This window comes from Lissotriton vulgaris, chromosome 8 (genome assembly GCF_964263255.1).
Source record: "Lissotriton vulgaris chromosome 8, aLisVul1.2, whole genome shotgun sequence".
NCBI lineage: Eukaryota > Metazoa > Chordata > Amphibia > Caudata > Salamandridae > Lissotriton > Lissotriton vulgaris.
The window spans coordinates 831,670,011-831,688,407 of NC_141696.1; the positions used below are offsets into that span (position 1 = coordinate 831,670,011).

The following is an 18,397-nucleotide window of genomic DNA, read 5'->3' on the forward strand; positions in this document are numbered from 1 at the left end:
AAACATGTTCTCAATATAATGAATGATGTTGTTTGGGATAGCGATATGATTCTTGCTACCTTAGATGTAGTATCCTTATATTCCAATATAGATCATGAGAAAGGAATTCTAGCCATTGAGAGTTTCTTAAATAATAGACCTGCGGAATATTTGGATCATACATCTATGTTACTGGAGATGACAAGGATGGTATTGGAAAACAATTACTTTCTTTTTGAATCTACCTGGTATAAACAAAAGATTGGGACTGCGATGGGGTCCAAATTTGCTCCGTCCTTCGCGAACCTCTTTATGGGGAGACTGGAGGCGGAGTGGATTTGGGGCCCCAAAGGTAGTCAATGGATAGATCATATATACTACTGGGGTAGATTCATTGATGACTGTTTGTTATTTTGGAGAGGTACTACAGATGAGTTGGAGTCTTTTTTTAAATACCTCAATACTAATGATCTGAATATGTCATTCACTACCCATTATGACAAAGAAAAACTGACTTTTCTTGATATTCAACTATTTGTTGAAGATAATAAGCTATGCAGCCGCATGTTTCGCAAGGAAACTAGCTGCAATACATTATTACGAGCAGACAGCTGCCACCCTAAAAGCCAAATCAATTCCATCCCCTATGGGGAAATGATTAGAGCAAGGAGGAATTGTTCTAAAGATGTAGACTTTCATGCAAATATTAAAGATATGACCATGAGATTCAAAAATAGAGGATATGCGAATGTTGTTGTTAATAAGGCTGTTAACAGAGTACAGAAATTACAGCAAGATGTTACATTGAGGCCCAAGGTTAAGAATGATGTATCCAAGACAAATCAGAAGGTTAGAATGATTACCAATTTTGGTAGAGGGAGCCACAAACTCTTCAGTATCATGAGGAAATACTGGCATATGCTTTGTTCTGATAAAGATTTGAAACCTTTTTTAACGGACAGACCAAGCATTACTTATGGAAAAGGAATGTCTATTGCTAATATTGTTAGTCCAAGCTACCCAAAACCTATTTTACAATCAAGTCAAAGTGACTGGCTACGTGTTCGCCCAAAAGGCTTTTATCATTGTGGTAATTGTAGCTCATGTTGGTGGGCAATGAGAAAGGTACAAAAGTTTGAATATAACAATACAGGCACATTCTTTATTGATTCTTTCATTAACTGTGAAACTACCTTTGTGATTTATGTTATTGCCTGCCTTTGTGGAAAAATCTATGTAGGAAGTACAGTAAGGAGACTCAAAGACCGGATGGTGGAACATTATCGGGCACTTAAGAATGGAGACACCAGGTACCCTATTGCTTCACACTTTATTCAAAACAAGAATGATTCAGAGAATCATAAATTTGTCTATCATGGTATTGAACAAGTGGTTTTGGATAGACGAGGAGGAGACAGGCTACTGAAATTAAGACGTAGAGAGGCAAGATGGATTATGGTCCTTCGCGCTGTAGAAGATGGACTCAACATGGATACAGAACTGCAATAATATTTGGGAGAACAGTAATATCTTAGATCTTATTGTGGGTTTGTGCACTTAGTTGAATTTGATTAGGCTTATCTTTATAACAGAAGGTTGCAGAACACTTGTTAAATGGTTATTTGGATGACACATGGGTACTTCGAATGTTAATGCCATGACCCTTTCTGCTGTTGCTAAAAATATATAAATGATTTGGTTACTAACAGTGGAATGATGTAGGGCGCTCGATGTACTGTCGCTGCTAGTCGCTCCCACAGCAGTGTAGCTGAGTTGAACCCCCTTTTTTCATATTCTTATAATGAGATTAGTGTTCTCACAAATACAAAAATAGGTAGAGTATCTGTGAATCCTGTGTATCCTCTACCCGTTTTGACTTGTTGGCGTAAATATACGCCTGTTCATGCAAAAAAACGTATTATTATTGGTAGGATTACCCGTTCCAATATGGCGGTTCCAGAACGCGGTGGTTGTTTAGAAAGCACATTTAGTTAGAAGTAGATAATTGTTACTTTGGATAGGTAAAGCCATTATCCTACGTGGCAAGATACTATTTTACCGTAGGACGTAATAATTCCGAAGTTCGGTAAAACAGTGTTCATTTGAAACCTTCTTTTTTTTGTATATACTGACCACTTCAAAATGGCGGCGTTAAAATATGCCGTATTTACCTTTAAGATTCGCGCAAAGAAAATACAGATCTATTTTTCTTATTTACCTGTTATTACTACATTTGATACGCTAGTGTTATATTGAGACAAATCAGAATTAAATAAAACTTTTGATCGGAAATTAAATATGATTCGATACGGGATCTTTAGATTTTCTGTCTAAATTGTGAGCTTAAAGTATCTGACCAGCTTCTAATATTATTGTACCTAACTCTGAGTGATTCTAACCGTAGCCGCCTTAGTTGAATCTAACTCAGACGCACTGTACTTAAGTAAGATGGCGGCTAAGGTAAACGCCAGTAAACCGAACACGGAAGGACTGAGCAGAAGATATATGTGACTTCGAGATAGATATAGGTAAGCGATAATCAGAGTTACCTTAATAGAGGCCATAATTGATATACAAACACGCAAGATACCGATCTCGTGGTTTTTTCTTTAATAGACTCTGCAAATACTTAATTACATAAGATGCCGAAAACTAGAGATACGCGGAAGTTGAGCACCGGAGAGGTAACAGGGCTTTACCTTAGCAATATTATAATGAGGGTTCGTGTTTATGTTCAGTGAAGTGAGCAGTATGTTTGTATGCTGACACAGGTTGCACTTACGCTGGGGTTCGCGTTAGTTAACGTATGTAAGTTAAATATTGACTTTGTATGAACACAAAGCAAAGTGTCTATTAACTAGACAGACGCTTTTTACATCGAAGAATGAATAGGTAACTCTTTAGCCCTTATAACTTTGTTACATAAGGACGATTTTGTATTTTTATTAAATACTCAAATACATATATAATTTTGATCTTTTCAGACTTGAGAGGAACTTCGCTCCCTTTAACTTTGACATAGAGAGATGACTTTATATTAATATAAGTAAGTAGTATACCCATTCTTTTTATTAACATAGGCGGGCTGTGACTTGTGGGGACAGAGCTAAGAGCCTCCTTATATCATTCCAGATACAGTTATTGATCCTTGGTAAATATTCCTTGGAAGGACCAAAATACAGACGAAAAACCTATTGAAATCTAGGTAGTGCACATTTATGTTATTTATGTATGGCGAAATACCTGAATGTTTTGTTGTTGGTTACACCCTGACACCGGGAGTCACATAGAACGTATTAGACCTCCTATATTTTGTCTCTTAAATTTGGGAACTATGTCTTTGCCTTCACTTAGGCAGTGACTTATTTATTAATATTAACTTTTCCAATAAACTGTAAGAGTTTATTGCTGCTGGTATACTATACCATATTTTTATTGTTTTGGCTTGCAGCCCTGAGGAAGTTGTTTTGGCATAAGATAGATGCCCAAGGAAACACGTGTTGGCTGCAGAGAATGTTTTGAACTTTGGCTACAGAGAATATTTTTGAAATCTGGAATAAAAATACGGATCAACGTACTTCAAGACGCTGGTGTCTGACTGGCTATCGGACAACATATGGACTTGTTTTGTTTAAATTAATTGCATGAACTCTGAAAATATTACGATTGGTTAACAGATTGCTCGGCAGGAACTTTGATATAGACTTTACCATCAAGGCGGTACGCCCGAAGGGCGTAGTAAGAGTCGGGGAGAGTGGACAGTACGTCAGGCAGGGAATCGGCTGAGAACCAAGTCTCTGTGAGAAACAGAAAATCAGGAGCATCGGTATCCAGTAGGTTGAAGAGCTCCAGCTGGTGCCTGCCTGCCGACCGAGGGTTAAGAAGGTAGGCAGTGGCCGTAGTAGGTAAAGAGAGAGGGAGAGTGGCGGGAGAGGGGAGAGGAGCATATGGAAGGGGAGTGAGGAGAGTAGGAACAAACGAAAGGGGGGAAGGGACAGAAATGCCAAGTGCAGCAATACGCTGAAGCGAAGAAGGGGCAATGGGCTGATTAACATAAAAAGAAAGCAATTGTGCTGAGGAATAGACTGGAGCAGGAGCAGGGTACATGGCCCCTGGTCCCGGCCGGTCGCGGATGGACTGGTACTTACACCCGTCCAAGCTTTGCCAGATTTTCCCCGGCGCCTCGGATAGATGTTGGAGGGGCTGTGGGTTCCTAGGGGACTTTCAGCATATCTGGTGGGATTGCCCCATTATTCGCCCCTTTTGTGAAGAGATTTTGGCTCACATTAAGGAGATGCTGGGCTATCCCATCCACACATCCATGGATAGTATCCTTTTGGGCCTACGAGACTCGTCCCTAGAACATCAGACTAAAGCGGATAAAAAGATAATGTGGTTCAGTATTGGAGCGGCCAGGATTACCCTGGCGGCTGCGTGGAAAAAGAGAGAGGTGTCGGCAATCTCCATTTGGCACTCCCGTTTATGGAAACTGTTGAGCCTGGAGCGCATGTCTGAGATTTTTAGGGATGATTTTAAGAACTCTGAGTTTTGGTAGGGACCCCTGGTATCCTTCCTCTCGCAGGGCCTCCCATCAGCGGTTTGCCCCTCCAGCGTTAGGGCCCTTCTTCTTTTTCAACTCTGAAGCCATATGGTTGTGGGAGGTTGTTCTCAATGCCTACACTGTGCCACCACCACGGGGGCGGGGGTTGGGGAGGGTTTTGTTTTTCTTTCTTTGCCCATTCTTGCGGGTTGCACTCAGTAGGGGAGCTCTTTGTTTCAAACCTCTGATCACGGTAGATGTTGTCTTCTGAATGGGAGGCACAGAATATTGCAACTGACGGCAAGAGACTGGAGGGCATGTGGTACTATGGCCTGTTTTCTTTACGGGACGGACTGCATTGTAAGCCCCATTACTATTAGAAGCTGTAACCTTTAATGGGCGGCTTTGTGTGCTGGGGGTCGCCAGTATGCTAGGCCTCTTCATATGGCACAGTCTCTGTTTCTTTAGCTCTGCCTTGGAAGGCTCTCCCCTGTGAGGGATGTTGTGCGGGAATGTCGCATTTCTCTTGTTAAAATGAATAAACATATTTTTGACAAAAAAAAGGGTGAAACTTTCTCCACATTTAATAAGTGTGTCAGTATTGGAATTTTAATTGCAATCTCATCTATGTGTTTTCTATTTAAACATCAGGATTTCGACTTGTGAGCTAATTACCTGATACTTAAGTTACCGCACTTGAGTAAGTAATATGCGCTTTACCAAAACACTGCAGACCGATACACTTTCTCCTGGAGACTTCTGCTACATAAGTACCTGAAAATATTTTGGGGAAAATGCAGGCAGGGTGGTTGGGTATTAGCCCAACATTACTGATGACTCCAATAATCCCTCATTTCATAATAAACCCTAACTGGCACACAGGGAGTCAGGTGGATTTGACCTATATTGGGAGCATTGCTAACTCCAGAGTACAGAAACACTTAACATTTTAAGGGGCTTATTATGATGGAAGTCGGAAAGCCTCCGACCTCCATCGTTGGTTGCAATTCCGACTGGCTGATGATGAATCAGCTGGTTGGAATTGAAACCGGCCGGTCATTCTGGCTGGCTTCCTACAGGCTCAAGGAGCCCTTTCTGCCAGTTGAAGGCTAGACCCTAATCCCAAAGGGCGGGCTGTCCGCCCTTGGAATTACGATGCACTGTTTCCAGCAGGGTTTCCATGCCCGCCTTTCTGACATGGAAACCCTGTTGGAATGCGTGTTTGAGGCCTCCTAACGGCCCCTTTGTATCTGCTGCCTCCGGTTAGGGCTGAGGGGGCACCTACGTTGTCTCCTGCTAATCCCTGCACCTTGTGGCAGGCACCTTGAGGGGGCTGCCATGGGATACAGGGATTAACACCACCTCCCAGTTCCCTATGGGAGCATGTCGTAAGGCCTGTTTACGGCCATGAGACATGCTCCCATAGGGAAATGTAAGAATCTGACCGAACAGTGTTCGGTCGCATCCAAATCCAGTGGGTGGGGCTGCTGACTGGAGGTCGTGGGGCCCGTTTACGAGATGACATCCGCTCCCTAAATGTTTTAGGGAATAGCACGCAGAATTTAATATTTCCACAATGAGTCCCTCATTCTTCCTCAGGAGTATCACCCAAAGACTATGGATGCTTCAGTAGCTGGAATCCCCAGGTAAAACTTAGCAACTTGTAATTTGGATAATGATGGTAACTTACATTACTGGTCAAATCAGAACGAATAGAGAATAAGTGTATTTTTTATCATGAAAAGTTAAGTTACACATATTTGACTTGGAATATAATGAGACTGGATACACCTATAAAATAGAAAAAGGAGTATTCAAATGTGTGTATTTACAAAATAATATGTATATACATTTTTGTTTTAAATATGTTAGTTTATTTAATGGGTGGATGGAGGGAATATTAGGGGGAAATGCTATGTTACCTTGGCATCAATATAAGGTCTCTTGTGCCGCTGATCAGATCATCTGATTTTCAGGCCCTCATGTCACTTACACTCCCATTTAGAGTTCTGTTTCTCCTCATTCAGATGTTTGTTCATATCTGGCACATGTCATATTACTGCTACATCGGAAAAAAACGACTGTCAATCCTTCCTCTCATTCCAACTACTAACCAGTATCTCAAATCCCATTATTCTCTAAAATAATAGAGCAATTATTCAGCACTGGTGCTGAACCCCTCTAGCACTGTGGTATTATACTTGTCCTTCTCAACAGCTTTCATCCCCGTAAATGACGCAATCCGCTTTGAAATGGTTATTAATTGCTAAGTAGCTACTTCAAATGCTTGACTAATAACCAGGCCAGAATACAAATGTCCCAGATTCTAATAAGTTATGTTATGAGCTGTCCACTGTGTGGAAAAAGTATAGAAAAATATAAATTTAAAAAAACGAAGCATGTACAATACAGAAGTAGATATCTTTGCAGTAATATTGCAAACTTGTGAGCCTTATATTTTAATATCATTTTTAAACTGTGATAGCAACATTGGTCACTTAACCTGATTCTTCTGTTTGTATGAATTTTCTGATACTAAATAAAACATTTGGGGCCAGATGTAGGTGTCTAAATACCGGTCCGTAACACCAACATTCTGTAAATTTAAAAGTTACGGACCGGTATTTAGCCATTCCTGATGTAGGTGAGGAATCAGTAAATAAGGAATCGGTAAATACAGATTCCTTAATACTGATTCCTTATTACTCTTGCATTTAAGGAATCGGTAATACTGATCCCTTAAATGCAATGTAGGAAGCACATTAAAGAGTGCTTTTGAGCCTTAAGAATTCGGTAATTACCACCAACTTATAGTTGGTGGTAAATACCGATTCCCTTTAAAAAAGCGCTTTTTTGCATTTTTAAAAGTGCCATGTGGCACACATCCATGCCCTTAGGGCATGAATGTGCGCCACATGTGCACACATGCACATTTCAAGGGTGCAACAGGGTGTCCTTTGGACACCCTGGCACCCTTGAAATACCTCCCGGTATTACCGATTCTGTAATACCGAATCGCTAATACTGAATGTCTTCAAATTCATTCCTATGGGCCTCCAAGCCCATAGAAATGAATGGGTAGGTATTCCTTATTACCGAATCTCAATTACTGATTCGGTAATAAGGAATATTAGGGATTCAGTTTTTTTTTACCGAATCTTTACCTACAAAGGAAATACCGATTTCTTAATAGCGAATCGGTAAAATTTGCTATTAAGAAATCGGTATTTCAGATTTACCTACATCTGACCCTTGAACATTAAACCAGCAAAGCCAATGACACGATGTGTATGAAAGGTAAACTATGTGGGTTTGCACTTCAAAAATCCCAATAATCATCAAATTGTTTCTTGCTGCTGTGTTTTTACTTTACCCTGATGTTAACAGAAGTGTTTGTTTTTCAGCTATTGTGGATGAAATCAATTCTTGCATCGATAAAAGCAGAAGACTCATAATAATACTGAGCAAGAAGTATTTATCTGACAATGCCATGTATGAACTTGAAAGGGGACTTTACAAGACACTGGTGGAAAGAAAGATAAAAGTGATTTTGATCGAATATAATCTGGAAAAGGATTTGAAATCCCTACCTGAATCATTACTTCTTTTGAAATCCAGTAGCCGAGTTAAGTGGAAGGGAGGAAAGTCAGCACCTGTAAATTCAATTTTCTGGAAGAAAATAAGATACTTGTTGCCAGCAAAGCCTAGAAAACCGCACATTTCAACTTTCAATCAAGTACATTACTTTCCACGGTAAATAAATCAACACATGCATAAAATTACTGTGGTCAAAATTCCAACTGGTAAAGTGATGAATCACAGTTCACAGACTGAAACAAACATTTAGAAAGAGCAAACTCATTTGCACTCCTACAAGGGCAGACTTGCACTTACTACCATATATTATTGTTTCAATACCAGAAATGTAGATTTAAAAGGGAAATTGCATGTGGTCGCTGTGTTTCTGTGTGTTTTCTACATCAGAATGTGAAGAATTAGCACAAGATCTTTGCTGGAGTCAAAATGAATAGATAGGTCTACCATGCAATGAAGAGGTATTACCTCATTTGCTGTTTCATTAACACCACTTTTCTCTAACTGGAGAAATCATGTAAGCACAAAGTTCCCGATAAAAAGGATTGCAGTGGCGGCCGTCATGACTCGCGGGTGGCGGGATGGGTGCGGAGGAGGTGGAGGGTTGGCAATGGGGGCTGCGGGGTTGCAAAATAGAAAGAAAAATGTTTTTAAAATGATACACTTATCTTAGGAGTGGGCAAACAACTCCTCCCCTGCCCCGCTCGCCTGCAAAGGAAACATAAAATGATAACGCAAAGTTATTACCATTTTATTACCCATTTACTTTACCCCTTTACTTTGTTTGCATTGAAAGATTGTTTAACATTAAAAGGTTTATGTTTATTTTTAAACAAATGTAGATTTATTTCTCTGACATTTTAAATGAATGGTATCATTGAATTACAGCAGTGGCTGCTGTGTTCTGTTCGCGGGGGGGGGGGGTATGGTGGGATAACCTGTGCTTTAGGGCAGTGAACTATTATTCAAATGCATTAACTATCAACTTTAGTGTCCAAACACTCTAAAATGCAAATAGAAATATAGGTCAAATAGTGCCTTATAATGTATTCTACTTATAGTTAAATGTAATTCCTTAATGTATTCTGACAATTTACCTCTGTCTTGCAACTGCTGATTTTGGGGGGGGGGGTTCTTGGTATTCTACCAATCCAAAACATTACACATCCTTCTCCCTTCATTAATAAAGTGCTCTTGTCACAATTGTATTTGGTTACAGTTTATTTTCCATATTTGTACTTGAAAATGTGTTGCCGCATTGTTTGGCCTTTGATTCAAGTTTATCATGTTTATTATGATATCAACTACATCTAGAAATATCTATACCTGTTGTTGTTTGTTAATTTACCTTTTATCCATGAGCAGATTTATTCATGGGTAGATTTGCTTATATGCAAATTTATTAACATGAAAAGTTGCTCACATGTAAGTTTGGTAAACATGTTTTGCTCACAGGACGATAGAAGATGATGCAAGTTTTCAGTCTCTTAATAGGCATACATGAAGCATGTGAGCATCGAAAACTCTCCTCACAATTATTCTATAGAATATTTTATTCCATGTTAGTAATGGGGCCAATACTCTGTACCTCCTTTAAAAGGTTAGGCAGCAATATTTTCGATATACCTTTAAATTATTTCATGCATTTGTAATATTATTTTATGCACATATAGGGGCTGATTCCGATTCTGTAAAATCCCTTACAGATAGCCGTACAGAGTATATTTCCTATACAAATCGTACCCGTAAACGCTCCCGTACGTACGATGAAGTACGATTCGTATCCAAAGCAGATCTCCGTACGAATTGTACTAAACACCATACGACAAAAAAATACGTGCAAATTGTATCCGGAACACGCATTACGCTCCGTCCTTACGCAATCAAGCAGCAGTTTCTGGCCCAGCAAGTACGATTCGTCTCTGCGACACTCAGTACGACCCTTTTTCTACGGGATCCGAAAACGTCCGTAAAAGCAGAGTCCAACGCGAACCGCATTCCTGGTACACGACATAAACGACATGAACCCAATCGTCCGTGTCATCCCATGCCTGTTCGCCTACGACCTGGTGCACAGAAACCAATGACGGCGCATACGGTGAGAACAACGTACCGCAACAGCTGAAGTGTACTTGTACGGTGCGTCTTGCACGCTCGCGTTTAGCACCATTGCAATACTAACACGAGACTCTCACACACGCCATGAATGTTGGGATAAGGTGCGTTTCATGAGCTCGCGTACGTCACCATTGCAATAGTGATACGATGCGCGCACACACACCAGGAATGTTGGGGTACTGTGCGTCTCACACGCTCGCGTACGGCACCATTATAATAGTGATACGAGGCGTACACACGCCAGGAATGTTAGGGTACGGTGCATTTCACACGCTTGCATACGGCACCATCACAATAGTGATACGAGGCACACACACGCCATATACCCCATGTGGCCAACAAAATGGGGGTGGTTGCAGAGGACTCCTAGCAGAGGCCAGACACATGAGGGGTGGGTGGATAAGACTCCTAGCAGTGGCCAACAGTATGGGGGTGGGTGGATATGACTCCCAGCAGTGCCCAGACATATGAGGGGTGGGTGGATATGACTCCCAGCAGAGGCCATACATATGAGGGGTGGGTGGATATGACTTACAACAGTGGCCAACAGTATGGGGGTGGGTGCAGAGGACTCCCAGCAGAGGCCAGACATATGTGGGGTGGGTGGATATGACTCCCTGCAGTGCCCAGACATATGAGGGGTGGGTGGATATGACTCCCAGCAGAGGCCAGACATATGAGGGGTGGGTGGATATGACTTCCAACAGTGGCCAACAGTATGGGGGTGGGTGCAGTGGACTCCCAGGAGAGGCCATACATATGAGGGGTGGGTGGATATGAGTCCCAGCAGTACCCAGATGTATGAGGGGTGGGTGGATATGACTCCAGCAGAGGCCAGACATATGAGGGGTGGGTGGATATGACTCCCAGCAGTGGCCAACAGTATGGGATGGGTTGATATGACTCCCAGCAGTGCCCAGACATATGAGGGGTGGATGGATATGACTCCCAGCAGTGCCCAGACACATGAGGGGTGGGTGGATATGACCCAGCAGAGGCCAGACATATGAGGGGTGGGTGGATATGACACACAGCAGTGGCCAACAGTATGGGGGTGGGTGCAGAGGACTCACAGCAGTGGCCAACCGAATGGGGGTGGGTGCAAAGAATTCGCAGCATAGGCCAGACATAGGAGGGGTGGGTGGATATGACTCCCAGCAGTGCCCAGAGATATGAGGGGTGGGTGGATATGACTCCCAGCAGAGGCCAGACATATGAGGGGTCGATGGATATGACTCCCAGCAGTGCCCAGACATATGAGGGGTGGGTGGATATGACTCCAAGCAGAGGCCGGACAAATGAGGGGTGGGTGAATATGAGTCACAGCAGTGGCCAACAGTATGGGGATGGGTGCAGAGGACTCCCAGCAGAGGCTGGACATATGAGGGGTGGGTGGATACGACTCCCAGCAAAGGCCAGACATATGAGGGGTGGGTGGATATAACTCACAGCAGTGGCCAACAGTATGGGGGTGGGTGCAGAGAACTCCAAGCAGAGGCCAGACATATGAGGGGTGGGTGGATAAGACTGAGGCACCCTGCCCCGTCTCCCCCCAACACCCAGGTGGATCCGCCGAGAGGTCTGAACACTCATGACAAATAAATTAAAACGTCTGCATAATACATTCATTGACAACAAATATTATATAGAAATGCTGGGAGCATGAACAAGCACTGACCGCAGCAATAGGTCTGGCTATGTTTTTACGTGGGGAAGAGAGAGGGGAGGAGAGAGAGAGAGAGGAAAGGAAGAGGGAGAGAGAGTGAGACAGAAGAAGAGAAAGGGTCAAAGAAGAGGGAGAAAAAGAGGAAGAGAATGAAAGAGAGAGGAAGGAGAGGAGTGAGAGAAGGAAAGGGAGAGGGATGTAAAGAGAGAGAGAGGGAGCGACAGAGAAAGAGGGAGAGAGAGAGAGGGAGGGAGAGGGAGAGCAAGGGACAGAGAAAGAGATGAGAGCGAGGGATAGAGAGAGGGCAGAGGGAGAGAGAGGGGGCAGAGAGTGAGAGAGCGAGAGAGGGATAGGGAGAGATAGAGATAGAGAGACGGGGGGAGAGGGAGGGAGTGCGAGAGAGAGATGGGGAGGGAGAGAGAGAGAGGGAGAGAGAGAAGGAGTGAATAAGGGAAAGAGAGAGAGAGAGAGAAATACAATGATAGAAAAGAGAGAGGGAGAGATAGGGAGAGAGATGGAGAGAAAGAGAAAAGGATAGAGAGAGAAAGGGATCGAGAATGAGAGAGGAAGCGAGAGAGACATGGGGATATAGAGAGGGAGGGAGAGAGAGTAAGAGAGCGAGAGAAGGATATGTATAGAGAGAGAGATTGAGAGGGAGAGAGGGATAAATAGAGAGTGAGTGAGAGGGAACGAGAGAGAGAGGGATAGAGAAATAGAGAAAGGGAGAGGGATAGAGAGAGAAAGGGAGGGAGGGAGCAAGAGAGGGAGAGAGAGAGAAAGGGAGAGAGAGAGGACGAGAGAAAGAAAGTGAGAGAGGGAGGGAGAGAGAGGAGGAGAGAGAAGGATGGGGAGAGAGAGGGGGTGCGAGAGAGAAAGAGACAGAGAGAGAGTGGGAGAGCAAGAAAGGGATAGAGAAAGAGAGGGATAGAGAGAGGGAGAGAGAGGGATACAGAGAGATAGGGGGAGAGATAGAAGGCGCAAGAGAGGGAGAGAGAAAAGGAGAGAGAGAGAGAAAGGGGAGAGATGGAGGGATAGAGAGGTAGAAAGAGAGAGAGTTCCATCATTTCACTACAGAACATACCACTGATTTACTTATCATTTTACCCTCACTACACCAAAGCGCCATCGTTGTTCCACATAATGCAATATTGTTTCACTACAGATTATGGAAATAGTTGAACTAGATAATATAGATATTATTGTATAACAAAACGGGTATCAACGCTCTGAATAACATGTCATTACGATACAGCAGTATATGCCAATTAATTTATTTTATTTTATTTTATAAGCTTGTATGGCGCAACAGCTACCCAAAAAGGGTTTCCCGGCGCCTGATAACACAGCATCATAGATGGACGAGTATAGCTGGCACATTCAGGTTACTGATCGAACAACCAGGTTTTTATCGCTTTACGGAACTTGGAGAGATTTCCCTCCTTTCTTATGTGAAATGGAAGGGAAATCCATATAGTGGGGCCCAGGTGGGAAAAGGATCTTCCTCCCATCCTGGAGAGCCTGAATCTTGGCACGCAGAACTTTTCAGCTGATAGGGACCGTAAGTTTTTTGTAGGAACATAGGGGAGTGCAAGTGCCTGAAGATATTCCGGTTAAGTAACAACACGGGTTTGGCATAAAGCACAGTAAGGCTGTGCCAATTAGAATGAACAAAACAAGTTGCCAGTACTGTGCAACAATTTACTAAGAAGTAGATAAATGAGCAAGCAGTTACTCAATCCCAAATGACCACTCTTTCAGTCGAAAAACTAGTGGAAAAATAAATTTACATTTATTTTTTGTTTGAAATGTAGAGTTAATTTTTAAGTTTTTTTTGGTTTGTTATCAGCAATGAACATTAGACATTTAGAACAATAAGGAGGAGTAGCGCATATTCATGGACGGGACAAGTGAATGTGGGGGTGAGTTAAATGGACATCTGACAACATACTAGACACCATAAATGGACACAAGACAATGGGTGGACACAAATAGATGACAAGGGAAATGGTGACAGTTGGTGGTGTAGTTTTTTTCAAGGAGAGCGAGGGAACTAAATAGTTAGTTCTCAGCAGAAGGTTATACCCTCATCCTATTTTCAATCACAGGAATAACCTAGTACATTTGATGAAAACAAATTTTGGATCGAAACAATAACAAAGACCATCTAGAGTTTCAATAATTCCTGGGTTGCAGTTATTCTGCAGATTCACGATTGGTCTAAACACTCAAAATGACACCACGGTCAACTAACACCTCGGTCGACGCGTTTCGAATCCTTGTAAAATCAAAGGATTCTCTTCAGGACCATACACATTCAATCTGTAAGACATAATAGAAAAAATAACAGTCTGTCAGTCATCTCCAAGAGAGTCTCTCAACTTTCATTCGGATCAGCACGCATTCTCAGTTTATTACCTGTCGGAGAGTTTATGAAGGCTTGGACTTGTAATTAACTGCAAAAAATGATCAGGGAGTCTAGGTCAGAAAACAGTTTGTGAAAAAACTACACCACCAACTGCCACCATTTCCCTTGTCATCTATTTGTGTCCACCCATTGTCTTGTGTCCATTTATGGTGTCTAGTATGTTGTCAGATGTAAATTTATTTTTCTACTAGATTTTCGACTGAAAGAGTGGTCATTTGGGATTGAGTAACTGCTTGCTCATTCATCTAGTAAATTGTTGCACAGTACTGGCAACTTGTTTTGAAGATATTCCGGGGCAGTACCTGATTTAATTTTAAACATGTAGTTCAAAGCCTTAAATCTGATACGACTTTCCACCTTCAACCAATGCAGTTCCCGTAAGTAAGGGGACACACTAGTGTTTTTGGGGATGTGGCAATGAAGTCGGGCAGCCGTGTTTTGAACTAGTTGTAGTCTTTTTATGACTGCTTTATTTGCCCCCAAATACAGGATGTTCCCGTAGTCAAGCCGGGATGTGATTAAGGCATTGACTACTGTTTTTTGCATGGGGACCGGCAGCATCCACAGAATCTTCTTGAGCCATTTGATAATGGTGAAGCAGAGACCCACTACCTTACTTGCCTGTTGCTTCATGGACAGAGTGTTGTCTAGAATTACTCCCAAGTTTCTTGCATGGGTCACTGGCGTAGGAAGATCACCCATCTGTGTAGGCCAGAGTGTTATATTCCAGAGCTCTGGCTGTTTGCCCAGAAGGAGGATCTCCGTCTTGTCTCCATTTAATTTTAACTGGTTAGTTGACATCCAGTTGAAGATGTTCAGAAGACCATTTTTGAGAGAAGACGACGATGAAGATTGGGGTTCAGATAGTGAAAAGACAATTTGTGAGTCGTCTGCGTATGTCATAAAAGTGAGTCCAGCTTTCTCCACTAAATCTGCCAGGGGTCTCAGATATAAATTGAAGAAGAGCGGACTAAGAATGGAGCCCTGTGGAACCCCATGAGGGGAGTTGAAGTTTCCCGAGCTTGCGATGGTAGATGCAATTTGGTAGGTACGTTGGCTCAGGAAGGATCTGATCCACTGCAGTGCCATTCTACCGATTCCATTCTTTTCCAGTGGGGTAAGTAGTCTCTTTGCGACACAGTGTCAAAGGCTGCGCTTAAGTCCAGTAAAATAAGCGCAACCGTTTGACCGTCGTCGAGGAGTTTTTTGATGGTTTCGGAAATTCCTAACAGAGCAGTTTCCGTAGTACAGAATGTCCCCTTGACTGTGCTTCTGAATGTAGCCATCTTTGTACCGAATATGACCATCTCTGTGCTTCTGTACTACAAAATATGCAATGATTGTAGTACAGAATATGCAATAAGCGTATTATAGAATGTCATTGCTACCCTACCGATTGAGACTATTGTACCACAGAATGCCATAATTTCACTAAAGAATAAGGCTATTATTGCACTGTAGAATGGGCATTAAAGTAATGACGTTTCGTACTATGGTATATGTTCATTATTGTACTAAAGAATGGTCCCATGACTGTACTGCAGAATATGCTATAATTGTATTACTAATGCAATCACTCTCCTACAGGAATGACTGTACTAGAGACTATGCCATCATTTCACTACAGAGAATGGCTATTATTGCCCTACAGAATAGGAATTAATGCACCGCAAAACATGCTGTTATCCTACTGTAGTAACTGTGCATTATTGTACCACAGAATGTTCTCATAGCTGTACTGATGAATGTGGCTATAGCTGTATAGAACATGAGTATCGGCTAAAACTATCAATCAAATATTCTTTATCAATACTATCATCCCACTCAAATGTCCTAAATAATCAGAGATGGCCGCACCAGGCAGATACACAAAAATAACCATACATGCAGAAAGGCAAACAAGAGGCAATCAGACATTTCATTACACATGGAAACTCTGTCAGACAAGCATTTAGACACTGACACAGAGGTAGACACAGTCTTGGTTCCACTTTATCACCCAATGTAGCTACATACAAAGATCCAGACGGATGCAATCACACGGAGACAGACAGTTTACACACTGTGACAGGCAGACATACACGTTATGGATAGAGGGGTCCCAGACTGTGAAAGGAAAAGAATATTAAAAGGTAGAAACAATATATGACATAAATGAAAGAACAGAAACAAATCTAAGGTACAATGTTTTAATTCACAAAGTACTGAAAACCTTATCATTGGTTATATGATATACATTCAAAAGTATTTTTGCATTTTTTAAGAATAAATGTGCCCACATGTACAAAAGGGGGTAGGGAAAGGGTAGTGTTGTGAAGGGGTTTCATGAGAAAAGGAAAGGAATACAGTCTTCATTTAAGTGACAAATAAATCCAATTTTCTTTGTTTATAAGTACAATTATTCAGTTTTTGTACGGCTGTATTGGAAGCCTAACCTCAAAAAACTGAATTGAATCGTACAGGTTATTGTGGCCCCGGACTAGGGGTACCACTTCATAACACTACCCTTTCCCTACCCCCTTTTGTACATGTTGGCACATTTATTCTTAAAAAATGCAAAAATTATTTTGAATGTATATCATATAACCATGATAAGGTTTTCAGTACTTTGTGAATTAAAACATCGTACCTTAGATTTGTTTCTGTTTTTTCATTTATGTCATATATTGTTTCTATCTTCTAATATTCTTTTCCTTTCCCAGTCTGGGACCCCTCTATCCATAACAATTATCTACCCAGGTCCCAGTGTCTATATTTGGGTCAACCCTGTTTAACGTAACAGACAGACATACACGTCACAGCCGGAAAAACTGTGATACAGCTATATCCCAAGAAATATATTAATATGTAAGTAAGTAAAATGTTAGCTACCCAATAGAACTACTCTCCTCATGGCTATTAAGTAGTTTGGAAACTACTACAATTGTCTTTTTTGTACAGCTCTTTTTATATTAATGATGTAGTATAAAATGTATTTTTATTTTTGTATAGTAATTTTGAAATTAATGATGCTGTAAAATGTTTCTGTTAGATTAGTATTTTTACTAGTCTTTCTTTCTTTCATAATCTTTTATTCGGTTACCACTTATTTTCAACCATAAAAAGTACACAATTTAAAACAATAAATTAAATAAGAACAGAACAGTATTTGCTAAGGGAGAAGCTTTTAAAAGAAAAATATAAATTATAATAATAAAGGAACGTCTAAGGTAAATAAGTAAACATGCAAGAAAAATTGAAACTATAAAACTTAAAAGAGAGAAGTTAAATTAAATTGCATAAAATAGATTACGCAGGCATTAGGAAAGAAATTTCTTATCAGTCAAGAGCTTGGCGTATCTTAATGCTTGCTTTTAAAAAGGTAGCTATGCACTTTGCAACATGTACTGAGTCCAAGAGCTGTAGAGAAAGAAATGCAGGATAGCATAACCTATAACCAGTTGAACGAAGAAGCGGGAGAATCCAAGTTTTTCGTGGGGATTTGTAATATTTACAAAAGAAGATAATGTGAATTGTTGATTGAGTGGATATTCCATCACATGGACAGTTCATAAGGATACTCGACCAATTTTGTACTTTTGGAAAGGAAACTAAATGGAAAAAAGTGTTAAAACGGAATCTTATCAAAAGATATTTCTCGTGGTTGGACAAATAATACTTTAGATAAGGTTGGATACCTTTGACAGATTTAATTTCACAAATTTGAGAGTTCGAAGGTTTTGCAATCTCCGTTAGATTGCGAAGTTCTCTCAGGTGGTCCAGACATATCTTTTTTAGCTCTTTTCTCGAGATGTCCTCCACACTAGGTGGGTCATCAAAGTACGAGCTACGGCCGAGATTGTTAAAGAAATTCCCCACATAGACTAACCAGGGGATCCTGCGCCAATTGGTTAAAGCCATGCAGTCCGTAATCAAGGAACGTGTTAGGTGACACTCTGGTTTAGTCCATATGCGTTGCCATAAAAGAATTGGTTGAGAACGTATGGTATCAGTAATATAATCCATACCAAGCTCATTGTGAGAGGCATAGTTCGGAGCACTTTGTGGAAGAGCCAGCAGATATTTGACAAACCCA

General features: G+C 41.4%; 1 protein-coding gene across 1 annotated transcript in view; it reads left to right on the forward strand.

The window, feature by feature from the left end:
• The window catches only part of LOC147698068 (interleukin-18 receptor 1-like), a 417,310-nt gene extending 408,075 nt beyond the window's left edge, over positions 1 to 9,235 (forward strand). Inside the window, 2 exon segments of the mRNA XM_086933394.1 lie at positions 7,924 to 8,253; positions 8,256 to 9,235. Coding sequence (XP_086789520.1) covers positions 7,924 to 8,253; positions 8,256 to 8,296 — 371 coding nt within the window. The 3' untranslated portion in view covers positions 8,297 to 9,235.
• Positions 9,236 to 18,397: the final 9,162 nt, after the last annotated feature.